General features: G+C 39.2%; 1 protein-coding gene across 1 annotated transcript in view; it reads left to right on the top strand.

Annotated features, from left to right (window-relative positions):
- SLC24A2 (solute carrier family 24 member 2) overlaps positions 1 to 17,964 on the top strand; it is a 189,697-nt gene that overhangs the window by 150,633 nt on the left and 21,100 nt on the right. Inside the window, 1 exon segment of the mRNA XM_030567450.1 lies at positions 8,162 to 8,296. Coding sequence (XP_030423310.1) covers positions 8,162 to 8,296 — 135 coding nt within the window.

The following is a 17,964-nucleotide window of genomic DNA, read 5'->3' as shown; positions in this document are numbered from 1 at the left end:
TTGCATCTCCAGATCACTAGGATTGCTATTTCCATTTGCAGGCCTGCTGAGCATAGTTTGTAATACAGTACTCTACATGTCTACTGTAGGAACTCAGCACCTCACAAACTTTAATTTATTTAGCTTTGCAACACCTCTGTTAAGTAGGGAGAAGTATTATTATCCTCCCATTTCACAGATGAGGAATTGGGAGACAGAGGCTAAATAACCTGCCCAAGGTCATCCAGAAAGTCTATGGTGGAGCAGAATTGAGACCCAGACTAGCATTTTAACCCACTTAACTGTCCTCCCTCTCTGTCTTGGTGAGGACATAAAATAACCTGTAGAACAAAAGCAGATCTTAACATTGAACAATAAGATATCAATTTAAGGCAGGCGACATTTTGAGATGTCATCCTATTTTTATCTTAATTCTCTCATTAAGAAAGGTCATGTTGGTGGGTGGTGTCTACTGTCTAGAAACAAATAGCCATGACTGTCTTTTGTAACACTAAGAAGCAGAAAATGGATAGGAACACTCTTACACATGATATGATATCTATCCTTCAGCATGATCAAAGTGAATCATGAATGGTCCCTGTCTGCCTTTTTACCATTTTCAATGGAAACGTGATGCTAATTCTGTGCTGATTATCTGTGTCAGGAATCATTATACAGGAGATAAGCACATATAGAAAAATATATAGTCCTTGTCTAATTTATCTAATCTGGGACAATATAATGAGCCTCAAAACTTAATATTTTTAACTCATATGAGATCCCTGTTATAAGATGTAATCAATTTATTGTAAGCAGTTAATAAGAATTTACACACTTGAGAAAACTAATAAATTTTGAGGTGGGTTATTTTATTTGTCTTTCAGACTTTTTTACATCCATAACAAAATGCAGTTTTCAGCTGCAGTCCTAGATGAACAACTGTTTTTCCTGAGTAATATATTTTGAGCATAAGCATCTAAACAGGCAATTCTTCTCTGCTGTTTGCTAGAAGCAGTGAATACACTATGATTTTGGCAGATGGGAATCGGTATAATCTGTTGGTTATAAACAAAAGAGTTACTGATGAAATGTCACCATCTGTTGGCATTGTTGAAATGCTCTGAGTCATACAGTCGTTACTTTTCACTGTAAAGTTTTCTCAGAAATGGCCTGATTATGAGTAAACTAGACACATTAGAAAATTATTTTCTCAACCTTCATTTCTGTAAAATAAAAACTTGATTTTTTTGTTGTTGCAAAAATACCCTACTGACCCACAATGTAACAAGTAAACGGGATATCTGTCTAGTGTAGTTCTTAGTACATTTTTATTGATTTATTTATTTATATATATTGCGGTAGCACTTACAGCAGTGGTCCTCAATTTTTTTCCATCGCACCTCCTCCTTACCCATAATGGAACCTGTCTGGGCCCTCTCCGGGAACTGTGATCACGAGCCACAGCTGGGAGTGGGGCCAGAGCTGTGGTCGCGAGCCAGGGCCTTTGGTTAGAGACCCAAGCTGGGGTGGGAGTGGGGCTGGAGCAGAGCTGGGGGCAGAGTGGGGCTGGTCAGCACTCTCTTCCTGCCCCCCTTTGGAGCTGGGCAAGTCCCTGCCATGTCCCCCAAATGTTCCTCTATGCCCCACAATTTGGGGTCTACTGACCTGGAGTCTCAGTCATTGTATTAGGCACTGTTCATACACACACAAAAAAAGATGGTTCCTGCTCCAAAAAACTTACTGTCTAAGTATAAGATGAGAGAAAACAAGTGAATATAACATGCAGGCGGAGAGGGGCAGGGAGCATAGCATAAGGGACAGTGAGACGATTAAGATTTGTGTAGCAAGTAAACCGCACAAATTACCTTTTCATGTAATATCTTTGGTACAGTTACTGTATTATGAACAACTGTAGAGATTTCACACATTTCTTAATAAAAAAAACTTCTATTGTGACAGGTATTAAATAAGTTTAATGGGGAAGACTATAAAGAATATAATGGTAAGTTATTCTCTTCACTGACAGTTCACTAAGGCAGTCAGTTTGAAAGAAACAGAATTCATATATTCTGATGGTTATCTAGAATACTAAAGAATTAGTTATATTCATAACATGAATAACATATATAGTTATATTTTCCTTGGCATATTCTGATTCACATTTTCAAATGAGGCCTTTAAAATGCACCTGCAAAATTTGTGGGCACATCTGTCTGCTTACACAAATGAACAGATGGACATTTACACACGTATGGCCTGATTTTCATCCCAACTTTAACCTGACCTCTGTGCAATTGCAGTTGTTATTAGGCTCAGTTTAGGAATCCAGGCAATGAAGATATCTAAGTACTTCACAACAGTATCTTTTTAGCATTCTTCCTTGGCAGTGCCCTTTGTGCTAGATTGGTATCTGCTTACATTTTTCTCAACCGAATCTCACCAGAGAATGAATCTTTTGGCCCTCTTGCTTTGTTTCTTTCTTGTCATTTCATGAGGGAAATATGCCTAGTATTGTTAGATTGGCACATTGATTTCTGATCATACAGCCAGCCAAGGATCATCAAAATGAAATGTCATCATTAATTATTAAAAACCAGGAATTTTAGTAAGGACACAAAAAGAATCCATTTACACTTGAAAATACTCCCAAAAAAAATTATCCCGCAGACTGGTTTAATTCAGAAATATTGCAAGTATCTCTGACTGGTCTAGCTTGAGATATTTCACTCATAGAATCATTGAATAATAGAATCGTGGGACTGAAAGAGACCTCAGGAGGTCATCTAGCCAAGCCCCTGCACTCAAGGCAGAACTAAGTATCATCTAGATCATCCCTGACAGGTGTTTGTCTACGTTGCTCTTAAATGATAGAGATTCTACAACCTCCCTAGGCAATTTATTCCAGTGCTTAGCCACCCTGAGAGTTAGAAATTTTTTTCTAATGTCCAGCCAAAACTGCCCATGCTGCAATGTAAGCTTTTGCTTCTTGTTCTATCCTCAGAGACTAAAGATAAAAAAATTTCTCGCTTGTCCTTGTAACAACTTTTTATGTGCTTGAAAACTGTTATCATGCCGCCCACCCTCAGTCGTCTTTTCTCCAGACTAAACAAAAACCAGTCTTTTCAATCTTCCCTCATAGGTCATATTTCTAGACTTCTAGACTTTCTCCAATTTGTCCACATCTTTCCTGAAATGTGGCACCCAGAACTGGACACGATACTTCAGTTGAGGCCTAATCAGCCCAGAATAGAGCAGAAGAAATATTTCTTGTGTCTTGCTTACAACACTTGCTAATTCAGTGTAGAATGATGTTTGCTTTTTTTGAAACAGTGTTACACTGTTGACTCATATTTAGCTTGTGAGCCACTTTGACTCCAAGGTCCCTTTCCACAGTTCTCCTTCTTAAGCAGTCATTTTTCATTTTGTATGTGTGCAACTGATTGTTTCTTCCTAAGTGGAGTACTTTGCATTTGTCCTTATTGAATTTCATCCTATTTATTTCAGACCATTTCTCCAGTTTCTCTAGATCATTTTGAATTTTAATCCTACCCTCCAAAGCACTTGCAATCCCTCCCAGCATGGTATCAACCACAGACTTTGTAAGTGTACTCTCTATGCCATTATCTGAATCACTGATGAAGATATTGAACCGAACTGGACTCAGAACTGATACCTGCAGGACCCCACTTGATATGCCCTTCCAGCATGACTGTGAACAACTGGTCACTACTCTTCAGGAATGGTTTTCCAACCAGTTGTGCACCCAACTTATAGTAGCTCCATCTAGGTTGTATTTCCCTAGTTTGTTCATGGATGAGTTGACTCCGAGTGTAATGGATGAGTTGACTCCGAGACAGACTTATACTGTCTCAGAGTCGTGGTGATTTTTTTTTCTTTTCTCCACTCCAACCTCTTGTGGATAACTCAGTATTGCTTTTCCCCATTAGTCAGATTTTTCAACGATTCTGAACATCTTCAGCTTCTGTTGATTTCAATGTGAGTTGTTGGAGCTCATTAACTCTGCAAATCAAGCCCTGAATCTGCATCCTTTACTCTTTCAAATTAGAAATGAAGGATTAGACCTTAAAGACCAAATTGTGCCCATTATAATATATTCGCAGCTTCGATTGTTGCCACTGGAACTCGTATGCATATGACTAAGGGCAGTATTCAGACCTAGTAAGGTTATAATTACTTGTGATGTGTACAATATCCTTCTGCTAAGTATTTTCACCAGAATAAGAGACCTGCAACCAATTGTAATGTTTGCTTCCCTTTTCCTTTACTGCAGTGTCTGCAAAATCTCTGCTTAGAACCCAGAGTCACATGCAGAATTACAGAAGCTGCCACCTGTTAATAATTCCATAGCCATTCGCAGTACCATGTGGGTGCCTTGTGGTTCTTTGTATTTTTTTATAACTGTGAGTTTTAAATTGTTTGCCACATAAACTGCAGACTTGTGCCTAAATCCTGGTGAAGAGAAACCAGAGAATAAAATGATGCTGTTTTCCCAGTGTGTGCAAACAGTAAAAGGTTTTGTTTTGAATTGAAGAGACTTTGATTTAGTTCAGAGAACTTGCTTTTCATGTCACCAGCTCCAAATTTGTCACTCTAATTAGTCTCCTTTCCATCCCTGTGTAGAATTATGTGATGAGCTTCTGAGGTTTCATAGTTTGCGATATTTTCTATGCCCATGTAAGACAACAGTAGGTCTGATTCTGAACTCATCAGCACTTGGGTAAATCATGAGTAATTCTACTAAAAACCAGAGGAGTTGGTCCTCTTTACACAGAAGAAAAATCGGAATCAAAAGGCATATAATCAGAATGGACAGTACTGCATGCACGAATTGTGTGTTGAACATCTACATGTTCTACAAATGTATGTGTGTGTCCATATACATATCAATATATGTGCAGAGTTACCATGATTAAAGAAGATTACTAATCAATGCTAATCTCTAAATATGATAATTCAGAAAATGCTTAGTCATTCAGTGCTATTTTTGAAACTAGTGTTTTTGGAGGTTTATTCCTGCTGAGTTTGCTGCTTGAAATATACCCAAACCACTCAGAAAGAGTTACCTAGGCAACCTTTCAATTGCTTCTTTTGTGCTCCTCTTTTACCTCAATAATCATTATTTCAAAACTAGGTATCTAGCCTCATCTGATTCTCCCACCCCTAGTAGCTTCTACCAGAATCTGGAGACAGAGAACAGATTTGGTTTGAAGGAAGTGGTCTTGCACCTGCACAGGTTTTCTAAAGAGGTCAAACTGCAACAGATTATGGAAATGAAGTGCTGAGCAGCTGCCTGCTTTGGCAGTGTACAGAAAGATAAAAGGACACGCCAATCTCTTAAACTATTCAGATGCTTAATGTTCTCTGGAGAGAGTATGACAAATTGTACCCATATCTGTTCATAAAACTTGTCGTGATAAATATCTGTGACTCTTCAGTTCACTGTCATTTTTTCATCGCTCAGATTACTTGGGGATTTCTAGACATACAGGGACTAACAAGAAATGGTCTTCTCTTAACGTGTGTATAATTGGTAAGACAGCTGCATTTACGAACACATCAAGAGGGGACTGTGGATATGGGCTTGATTGTATCTATGTAAATTTGTCAAAACTCTAGTGAAGCTAATGGAGCGATACAGATGTAAAACTGGGAAAACTTAGATCAGAATCAGGCTTTGTGTCCCTTAGTGTTGATAGGAACATTTTAAATGATCGCTTTATTGAGAGGACAACCTTGAGTTACTGTAAAGTCCTCAAATGCATGATTTTCTAGTCCATCCAAACATTTGGATAATTAGGAATGGATTTTGAAGCAGAACTATTAATAAGCCCCCAAAATTACAGAGCTGTGCAATTAACTAACCAAATAGTAGATTCTGAAACCAGCCTCTTGCCGCACTATTAAAAACCTTAGCTAAGCACTGTTAAGACAAAGTCTTAACTCATAGAAACATGATGATAATGTTCCACAGCACTGGATAAACTTATTTGAAGAATAGTATGTAATTTTCAGAAAGGTCTGAGATTTCAATTCTAATCTCTTTTTAAAATAACTTTTAAAAGTAGGCACATCTCTGCATGCTCTGAGGAAAATTCAATTTATACCATGTATTGCTTTTTGGGCATTCTCTTACTAAACTCAGTGGGAGACTTTCGGGGGGGGGGGGGTTGGATCAGGCCCTTTGTGGGACAGAACCATTCAAGCTGAATTTTGTGTTGGCTTACACAGCAGTGTAAGTTGGAACTGGTGTAACCTCATTAATATCGCCTCTTTGAGTTACACCAAGAATGAATTTGGCCTCTTGGGCAAAAAGGCCAGAAAACAGGTGTAAGTGTCAAAGTAGTCTAGGTCATGCCCATTAGTGGCATTCTATGGCAGTCCTAAAGGGGCCGACATCACCTGCATGCTAAGGAGTGAAAGGAGGGCAGAGAAACAGGAAAAGTAATGTGGCCAGCCATAAAGATCCCATGTCACAGGAGAAGTCCCTCCAAGTTTATCCTGTGGTAAAACAAGTGGCTGAAAAGCAATTAACAGTAGGGTGTAAAAACAAACAAAAACACTTGTGTGTAGCGAGATTAAAATATTGGAGTGAAGATCCATCATGTGAGTGAGAGTTTTTCCCTAAAGTTTTGCTGGTTAGTTGCTAAAATATTGATGTGCGGCTGAAAGGTCAGAGGGCAAAACATTATGGATGGTCTTGATTCTGGCCTGGGTTACTCTAGTTGTACCCAGTATAACCCAGAATGGAGGAAACAGTGGTGGAAGTCTGTCTGGAGATGTGTCAGAGGCACAAAATGAATACAATCCCTGTAGCCTGCTCTTCGATTATGTATTAATTATATTGATTATTTAAGAATCCCCAGTTATCACTTTGAGGGTTGACAGGTTCTTGCCCAAGATCAGGCCCAGTATTATTCAAATTAGCATATAGTTGGGAACCCTGATGTGCACAGTTGCGACATTCACAGTATAGGAACTCTTTTTGTTTATTAATACATTTAGCACAGTAACAAACACCGCAACTCAGTAAGATAGATGGAGATACTACAGAATGTACATCTGCATATCCGTATACTCACATCATCCCTTGTAGAGCAACCTGAAATGTTAGCCATCATCGTCCTCAACACCATCACCTTCCCCATCATCACCAGTGGCCATCATTTTGGCACCTCCCAAGGACTACATCTCTCTCCTACTGCCCCTAGGCTGGGATGCCACTTTTATAATTTGTTATGCTGACACAGTTACATTCAATGCATATTCAGTAGCAGATTTTTTCCTTCTTATTATTTGTATTTTCTCATCTCACTAATGTTGGAGTGTCTTTTTTCTAAAGGTTAGTATTTCAATGATCTCAATTTTATATATATGTCAATTCATTACTATGGCCCTTTTGTGGTTAGGTATCACGTTTGTTATTTCTGTCCTAGCTGGTTATTTTGGTTCTTTCCAAGTTCTAAGTTGTGGTGTATCAGTTAAGCTTAAAAGGGTATGAAGTTAGGAAAGCCCCTATGCCTACCTGCTTTAACGCATCCTTTATGTTAAAGGTCGCGGTTATACATGGACCTTATGCTTTAGCTCCATTTACCTAGGTGAAAGGTCTCAGACAAATATATGCTGATTTGCTGAAGCTAATGTCTTACAGCACATGGGCCTGTAGGTTTCTTGCATTACTGCTGAATATAAGGCAAAGCAGCAAATATAATGATGATGAGCTAGCACTACAGTAGCAATGAATATAATAAAGCAAACTAGCCATTGGGCTATATCCCCACTCTGCCAGGATGCCTGAAGCTGGTCAGTGCAATCCCAAAGAATGGCTAGCATTGGCAATGGAGGGGCCACTGATTCATTGCATCCCCAGGCAGCCTTTGCCAGCAGGATTCATGTGAAGCTCCAGTTGCAGTTTAGTGCTCCACCCCCCTGGATGCTATCACCTACCTGGCATTGTAAACATAATCTGCCCTTCTTTAGGGACACAGGCTGGTGCAGCTTGCACCTTCCTGCACCAACACTGGCAATTCATGCCCAATAGTTGTAATATAGCTGCATCCAATGAGTCTTTCTTCGAAGCATGAAGTTCACATGACTTTCTCCTAAGAGATCGCTGACTTTATTCACCCAACTTACCTTCTATTCACTTCCATTTTTATGACAGAATTCAGAAGACAATGATGAAGAGCAGCCTCTCAGCCTGGCCTGGCCTGATACCCTACGCAAACAGGTCATGTATCTTGCTGTTTTCCCCATTGTTTTTCCATTATGGATTACCCTGCCAGATGTCAGAAAGCCTGTGAGTACCACACTGTTGTTATAAGTTGATGTGTTTTGTACAATGGAATGGTTTCATTGAACAGTTTCAAACTTCTCCGTCTTCTAGAATATTTTTAAACCCCCTTTGGCATAGTTTTAATATAGTTTAATATCGCTCTATTTTAAGGCAAAGATGTGATAAAGAACTCTGTGTGGTTTACAAAGCCTAGTGAATTAATGTAAAAGTAGATTTTTCAGCAGTTTCACTCGTGGAGAAAATACACCATCAGAATTCTGAAGCAAACATCAATTTTATACCAAGTATTAATGATTATCCGGGAGGTATCGTTGTTAGGGTGACCAGATGTCCCGATTTTATAGGGACAGTCATGATTTTTGGGTCTTTTTCTTATATAGGTTCCTATTACCCCCCGCCCCCGTCCCAATTTTTCACATTTGCTGTCTGGTCACCCTAATCGTTGCGAATGTGTTGCCATTATCTGCATAAATCTTTATGGCACAAAGAGAAAAACTCTTTCTTGTGGGCCTTGATAATTCCATTTCGTCATGTCCGCTATGCGTTACTTAACCCGATAAGAAGTTTCAGGAATGTGCAGACCCCTAACAGTTTCAGGAATGTGCAGACCGCTAACAGTTCCTGTATCCTAGTGTCTCCGAAACAGCAGTAAAGTCTGTGCTTTCTCACTTTACTAATTAAACATTAGTTTAATCTAAACATCTAAATACTCACTTTAAGAATTAAACATTCAAATTTAGTCAAATAAAATGGTTATGTATAATAATATCACTTTGCACTTCTGAAGCACCTTTCCACTTAGGCTCAAAATGCTTTACAAAGAAAGGGCCAGGTTGCATCACATCTTCCTCTGGCAACTCATCAGCATGGCCAAAGTGCTAACAGGGCTTCTCCTAAGAGTAAACAGTCCCGAAGACCCACATGGTTCTCTGATTCGAAGCCACAAACATACTCTAGCAACCCCCACTGGCGCTTCAGTCTTCATAATGGTTGTACTCAGAAATGAATGTAGCCTCAGCCAGTATTACTATCTGAGATGATTCCCTTTGAGTTAAAAAAATGATGATGCATGTCCTCCTGACTTGGTCTCTGAGTCTCCCTCTTCTTCCCTCCCAGCCCCGCCGCTTCTCAGTCTCAGATCTTGGACCCTATCAAGAAACATGCACAGGAGTGAGGAATGTGGGACACAATACTAGGGAAACAGCTGACTCTCGCTAACAAAAAAGAGGATTGTAATGCTAAGATGATACTTTTGCCCACGAATGTCAGGGGAACAATCAGACCCTTGGGGCATGTCTACACTACAGGTGCTACAGTGGCATCTATTACCTACATTGACTTTAAAACACCTTACAACTCACCTAGCGGTGGTAGCAGTGTTGATAGAAGAATTGTTGCCTCAGCATAGCTGTGATTAGGTCGACATAACTATGGTGTTATGGGGTATGAATTTTTCACACTCCTGAGAAACATATCTAGGTTGATCTAAATATTAAGTGTATACCAGGGGGTTGTTAATTAAGCCCCACCACACCCCTGCGAGGAATGGTATGCAATGGATTTAAAGGGATTGCTTCATCCAGTATTAAAATGCAGCTTCCTCCTGGTTTTAACGAGGCAGAGCAGTTTATGGCAAAGTGAAGAAGAGTACCATAGAGAGACAAGGTGGCTGAGGTATTATGTTTTATTGAACCTACTTCTGTTGGTGAGAGAGACCAGCTTTCAAGCTTTACAAGTTACACAGAGCTCTTCCTTAGTTAATTGACACTTTAAGGGTTTTGGGAAGGCAGACTATAATTATCAGAGCCACTACACAGGGATTAACATGTCTACTTTTACTAAAAATGCCATTGGATGTCTCTTCACCACAACTGATCAGAACATTTGATTTACATCCCATCCCAGTGATGGCTCCTCACCCCTGAACACCATGCTAAGGTATTGGATCAGTATTGATTCTCAGGGAAGATTGCCACCTATTAGATCCCTAAAACCACTGCCTGAAGCACTTAGATTTTCCACACTAGTACTGATCTGGCCTCACTCTGCTTAGCGTATCTGACCCTACTTAGCTTGTGACATCTCACATGGTCACTGCACAGCATGGGCTCACCACACGACACAGTACAGTGGAAGATTAAATCCTTTTAAATTCACTTCTGAGACCAGTGCAGGCACGTTGTACAGATCTAACTGAAAGAGGGATTAGGCCTATACAAATCAATTTTAATTTTTTTTTTTAAGATGTTTTAACACAAGTACAATTACATTTAAAATGGCCATTAATACCATCAGTGTGAAATCTGGACAGCTTCAAAAAATGAGTTAAAAGAAATTTCAGTTATTACATCTGCCCCTGAGTCCTCCCAAGACAATTTACAACCCACATTTGCCTTTTATTTTATTTTGGTTTGTTTGTTTCAAATGTTTTATTAAGGCAAGAAGAAAAATAACCAGAAAAAACAATATCAAAAGATTAATTACTCCTAAGGCATAAATTTCATCATCATTTGGCAGTTATGGCTCTGATTAAGAGAGAGAGTTAAGCACATGTCCTATATTAAGTAGGAGTCATCCCATTGAAATTAAAAAAAGTAAAAAAATATTTTAAAATATATTTTCTCTAGTTTTATTTCAGGAACAGTAATCTTGTTACTTGTTAAACATTTTTACACACAGGTTTGATTCCTAAATATAACTGTCTCTTGAATTCAGTTATATTCATCTTACTCAGGCAAGCTTTCCTTAAATGGAAGTTTAGCCTGAGTAAGGACAGACTGAAAACTGAATAAGATGGATTTAGGAGTTGGCCCAGTATTTATATTATTTACAATCTCTTGGTTATCACTTTAGGATGAGATCCAGCAGTCCTTCCACATACAGACCATCCATTAATTTCATTCTAATCTTTGTGTTTGCAGTCACTGAAGTTTGGATATTAATAAAAATGACTGTAATAGTTTGTCGTGTCCTAGCTCTCTCGTATTTACATATTGAAACAGTAATAGCTGATAGACTCATGAAAGCTAAGAAGTCAATAGCTGGATTAATACTTCAGTAAGTGTTTTAACTTCTTCTTCTTAGTTTAAAAATAGATTTTAAACTGCAGAGAGAGGGGATGTACAAATGTATAAGGGTCTAAATCAGTGTTCTGAATTCTTCCTCCCATCACATTTCCCCTCCCATACATTGAAAAGCCTCAGTTCAGTGCAAAGAACACAAACTAAAATAAGACTGTCAGTTTGTTCTTTGATAAAGATTTCTCAAAAGGCATAAATTTTCCATTTTCCCTTCTAATTTTTGTGCTTTAATGGTTTTTTCTTTTAGATTTCAAACAACTATTTTAAAATGTGTTGTTTAATAACATATAACAGCATACAGTATGATACAGATTTCAGTTTTGTATTGGTGTTTATTTTGCAGTCTCATTGATATTAATATGAATCAGGATGTATAAAGTTATACACAAAGGATTAAAAATTCTATTCTCAATTACATCTAGATATGGGAAGTGGTGTGCATTGTTTTGAATAAAAATCTCAAACTAACTGCAACACTACGTGTAATAATTTTTATTCAATTGCCTCAAATATTTATATTGTGTGAGACCAGTTGTTAACAAAAATATTTAATGAAAATAAAAAATCTCATTAATATTCAAGTGACTGTAAAAATCATGTGAAGGTTTGCATCAGAAGTGCTCACACCAGATCTGGTCCAGTGACAAAAAGGAAATTATCCCAATAGGACATACTATATCATAACACAGAGGATGAAGTATAAATGTATATACTGAAAGTCAATGGGTGGCAGAATCTAAAGAAGAATTTGATTCACAGAAAGGAAACTAGGCCTGTTAGTTTGACATCTTACATACTTGTAAGGTCTTGGAAAAAAATTTGAAGGAGAAAGTAGTTAAGGACATTGAGGTCAATGGTAATTGGGACAAAGTACAACATGGTTTTACTAAAGGTAGATCGTGCCAAACCAACCTGATCTCCTTCTTTGAGAAGGTGACAGACTATTTAGACAAAGGAAATGTGGTAGACCTAATTTACCTTGATTTCAGTAAGGCATTTGACACGGTTCCACATGCGGAATTATTAGTCAAATTGGAAAAGATGGAGATCAATATGAGAATTGAAAGGTGGATAAGGAACTGGTTAAAGGGGAGACTACAAGGGGTTGTACTGAAGGGTGAACTGTCAGGCTGGAAGGAGGTTACTAGTGGAGTTCCTCAAGGATCGGTTCTGGGACCAATCTTATTTAACCTTTTTATTACTGACCTTGGCACAAAAAGCGGGAATGTGCTAATAAAGTTCGTGGATGACACGAAACTGGGGGGTATTGCTAATACGGAGAAGGACCGGGATATCATACAGGAAGATCTGGACGACCTTGTAAACTGGAGTAATAGTAATAGGATGAAATGTAATAGTGAAAAGTGCAAGATCATGCACTTAGGGATTAATAATAAGAACTTTAGATATAGACTGGGGACGCATCAGTTGGAAGCAACAGAGGAGGAGAAGGACCTTGGGGTATTGGTAGATCATTGGATGACTATGAGCCGCCAATGTGATATGGCCGTTAAAAAAGCTAATGCGGTTTTAGGATGCATCAAGTGAGGTATTTCCAGCAAAGATAAGGAGGTGTTAGTACCGTTATATAAGGCGCTGGTGAGACCCCACCTGGAATACTGTGTGCAGTTCTGGTCTCCCATGTTTAAGAAGGATGAATTCAAACTGGAACAGGTTCAGAGACGGGCTACTAGGATGATCCGAGGAATGGAAAACCTGTCATATGAAAGGAGACTCAAAGAGCTTGGCTTGTTTAGTCTAGCCAAAAGAAGGCTGAGGGGGGATATGCTTGCTCTTTATAAATATATCAGAGGGATTAGTATTAGGGAGGGAGAGGAATTATTTAAGCTTAGTACCAATGTAGATACAAGAACGAATGGGTATAAAATGGACACTAGGAAGTTTAGACTTGAAATTAGACGAAGGTTTCTAACCATTAGAGGAGTGAAGTTCTGGAACAGCCTTCCAAGGGGAGTAGTGGGTGCAAGAGACATATCTGGCTTTAAGATTAAGCTTGATAAGTTTATGGAAGGGATGGTATGATGGGAGAGCCAAATTTTGGCAATTGATCTTTGATTATCGCCAGATAAGTATGCCCAGTGGTTGGTGATGGGATGTTGGATGGGATGGGATCTGAGTTACTGCAGAGAATTCTTTTCTGAGTGCTGGCTGGTGAGTCTTGCCCACATGCTCAGGGTTTAGCTGATCACCATATTTGGGGTCGGGAAGGAATTTTCCTGTGGGGCAGATTGGCAGAGGCCCTGGAGGTTTTTCGCCTTCCCCTGCAGCGTGGGGCATGGGTCACTTGCTGGTGGATTCTCTGCCGCTTGAGATCTTCAAACCACAATTTGAAGACTTCAATAACTCGGGCATAGGTTAGGGGTTTGTTATAGAACTGGATGGGTAAGGTTCTGTGGCTTGCTTTGTGCAGGGGGTCGGACTAGATGATCACATTGGTCCCTTCTGACCCTAGAATCTATGAATCTATGAATGGCTTGTCATGTGGGAATAGCAGGAAACAGAGCCTAATATTGTATGCAGTTTGTAATCACATGTAATAACAACAGAATAGGTAACAGGATGTATCAATGTGACAAGCTGTTTACTTTGAACATTACTGTGAAAGAATTAACCAGATGGTTGCAGAAATTTTCTGTGCCCAGCTGCCTAACTTGTCACAGATGCTTCATTAGCTTGTTTGTGTCTCAAATTCTCTGGCTTGCTCCTGTCTGTCACCCCCCACCCATACCACCCAAAATAGTGGTTGATTATGATGGTTCAAAGTGTGCTTCAGAAGTCAGATTTACATGCACAGTGTAAGTCAAAGGTTTGAGCAAACCTATGGCAACATTCAAATAGATTTTGAAGGCAAACTAAACACTTTGGACACAATTTGCAAATGTGATCATTTTGATAGGAAATTCAAATTCCCTATTTGGAGACTTGTGTTGGCAGTTAGCCACATGAAATGAGCACTTGTGTGCTAAGTGCAGATTTGAGAGTCCATATAGAGCTTTGTACGTCCTCTGTGGGTGCCCACTTCTGAAAATTGTCCTCCCCATACCTTTCTTCTGAGAGTGTTTTTCCTTTTCTCCTTTACCTTCCTTTCTGAAGTATATTTTAGCTGAGCTGAAGGGGGAAGTATTAATAGGGTTGACCAGCACTAGAACAAACTACAGTCAGGTCTATAAATCCTTATGGTTTAATGAATGCAAAATTTAGCAAAACTCTCTAACATGAAACACAATTTTTAAATCAGTGGGATCCCTGCTGTCTTTGTTTTTGTTTTTCCTGAATTTTATCCAATGTACAGATAATTACTTTTTTTTTTTAAAGAAATGTGACTACTGTGGTCTATATATTAGTTGAAAAGCAGTTTCATAATTAAATCAGTAAATGACCCATTTTAATAAGCATTTGCTAGCTTAATAAACTCTTTTCTTAAGACAACTGCTTATGGAGCTAGACTCATCCTCACTGTAATGCTGTTGAAGTAACTGGTAGTACACTAGGGATGAATTTATTCCATAGGGATTTAGTGGTTGGCTTTTTGTTCAAATGCCTTTATTAATAATATTAATAATAATAGCTAGATGTTGTAATAATAGTAGCACATATTTGCACAGATCTCAAAAAGCTATACAAAGGATGTAAATATCATTATCCCCATTTTACAGATGGGGAAATTGAGGGACAGAGAGGTGAAGTGACTTCCTCAGAGTCACTCACCAAACTAGAGGTAGGGCCAGGAATAAAACCATGTATCTTTAGTCCCAGTCCAGTGCTTGATCCACTAGACCGCACCCCCAACTGCCTCCATCCTTTTCACTCTGGAAAAAGAAAATATAATAAGGCTCAAATTCAGCCATGGTGCTAACATGGGGAAAATCATTAGGCCTATCAGTGGCAGATTAGCCACTGGGCTAACAAAGCCCGTGCCCAGGGGCCCCAGCCAACTGAGGGGCCTGGAAAAATGGGCACCCCTGCACCCCAACCTACTCCACCCACTGAGCGCTCCAGCCGGGGAACAGGGTCAGGGCGTGGGAGCTTGCTCTGCCCGCCCACCCAGTGGGTGTGGGGGCTGGAGAACCAGGCGGGCGGAACGGGGCAAGCCCCTGTGCCTCAATCCCGTTTCCCCAGCAGGAGTGTCAGGGGATTCGGGGGGGAAGGAGTGTGGAGAGGCCCCCACGTGCTCTGGCACAGAGGCACCACAAAATCCTAATCTGCCCCTGGTGCCCAGGCAGAGTCCCATTAACTACAATGAGACGCCATATAAGTGAACATTTCCTTCAACAAATAGAACCATTATTATCTACAAGACTCTGGACAAGAACAAAGATGTGCCCGCACAGACCCAATTTCAGGTTCAGAGCCTAAATTATCTAAATATGATGAATGATAAACTATATCAAATGCCTAGAGTAATAGAGAATAAAGAGTTCACACAAATAAATGTACATATGAGACAAATATGTGAGATAAAATAAAAGCGCTAGTAATAAAAGTGGGCAAAGGTAAAAAATCCTTTATTTTTTTGCCAAACAATTAAAGGCTCAACACCTTGCAGGATCAGGCTCTAAGAAACAGCACATTTGCTGAAAACATTATTTGATCATAATCCTCTTCTTTTTAAACTCTGATATTTTTCAACTACCATTAGGAATTCTGTCTAGAAACACCAGTCCAACAAATCTAGTTTCAAGCTACTAAATTCAGTTGACATCTCTAAGTGGAAATGGCATATTTACTGTATGCTTTTTGATTTGTCCTGTTACCATGACCACATCAGAGCCAACTGGTAATAAAACTGGGTGCTAGGATCTTTATAAAGCAAACATTACAACAGCTGCATACTCCACTGGAAAGAAATGTTGAGAAAAATTGCTGTCTGGCAGCTCTGACTAATTCTTCTAGGAAAATTTTTAGAATTGACAGCTCTGATTGTTCCCAGGAGCTTGTGATTTACTCGCAGGGATGAATATCAGAAACTTTGACAATAATTACAATCTAATTTTTTTTGAAGATTCAGCCTCAGAAAAAACAGTACTCCCATTCTTTTTTCAAATTCGTCTGTATGCAAATTATTACAATATTTATTGGATTTGTGCATGCTTTCAGCTTCTACAGTTGGCAGAGGCTTTACATTTTGCACTTTTTCAGTTATAATGTTTTCGTTTTTAAAAATAGATAATTAAACTGTAAAGTCTGTTTAAGTACACATAGCCTTGAACTAGTGCTTATCAGCTAATTATAATGGAACAAAATTGGCTTAGACAGTCAGGGTGCTTGTATGCTGTAAAGTTACTGACATAATTCTCAGCTATGCAGTTTCCTGCATTATAGTTGATTCCTTGTCTGATTTGCATAAACACTATATCATTATTTTACAATAACCATATGGTATGGATAACCCTATACTCTGGTTAACTGACAGCCATTATTGGCCAATAGCTAGAATTTGAGTAATTCACAGTATTGTTATTTTTGATGACAAGAATATGCAAATCCCTCTGCTCTGATTGGCTCTCCTAGTTAGAATTTTAAAGCTGATTGCCAACAACACGCATACCACTTCATCTCACTGCCTTCAGTTAAAGAAAACATACAAATGTACACAAAATAAGAAAATAATCCAAAAAGTTGAAAAAAATGGACAGTGAAAATAGTGAAATGGATGTCTTTTAAAAAAAATCATCCTTTTGAATCATTTGCCCCATTCAGGTTCAGTCGTACTCCCACTGAAGTAAAATTACATATACTCACTGCAGCAGCCAGAAGTGTTGTTTTGACCATGTTGGTCCCAGGATATTAGAGAGACAAGGTAGGCAGAGTAATACATTGGACCAGCCTCCACTGGTGAAAGAAACAAATTTTCAAGCTATGCAGAGCTCTTCTTCAGGTCTGGGACTGCACTGGGACTGTACTTTGGTATAGCTTGTTTCTCAGGGGCGTGAAAAATCCACCCCCCTGAGAGACAGTTCTACTGACCTGAACCCTGGTGTAGACCAGCTCTAGGTTAATGGAAAAATTCTTCCATCAATTTAGCTACCACTTGTCAGGGAGATGGATTACCTACACCAGTGGTTTTCAATCTGTGGTCCATGGACTCCTCTATTTTCTGAGGAGTCCACGAAAGGTTGTCGTTACCATAGAACAGTTGTTTTCAATTTCTGATCCATGGTCCCCTGGGGCGCCACAGACTATGTCTAAAATTTCGAAGGCATCCACACCTCCATTCAAAATGTTTTAGGGGTTCACAAATTAAAAAAGGTTGAAAACCTCCTGTTGGTGCAAGTAGCATCTACAGGCACTCCATTTAGCTTGAAGTCAACCACACAAAACAGTCCCTGAAGATTGTGCTGCCCCAGGAGAATGCCTGTTCTGCCTAATGTGGGTGGGTTGAGTCATGGGTTCTGATCTATGAGGAGGTAATGTATAGTAGAGCTGGCCTTGAATTCCTGTGAGCTCCCTGAAAAAGAAGTCTTTAGACTGACTTAAGCATGCTAAATGGACGATATTCAAAGAGTGCTTGCTCTCTAATTGCAGTCATGTTAAGGGAAAGTAATGGGAACATTCAGTACATTTCTGAGC

Source organism: Gopherus evgoodei, chromosome 6 (assembly GCF_007399415.2).
Source record: "Gopherus evgoodei ecotype Sinaloan lineage chromosome 6, rGopEvg1_v1.p, whole genome shotgun sequence".
Lineage (NCBI taxonomy): Eukaryota > Metazoa > Chordata > Testudines > Testudinidae > Gopherus > Gopherus evgoodei.
Note: the sequence above shows the minus strand (reverse complement) of the source record. Positions and strands in the feature narration are given on the sequence as shown.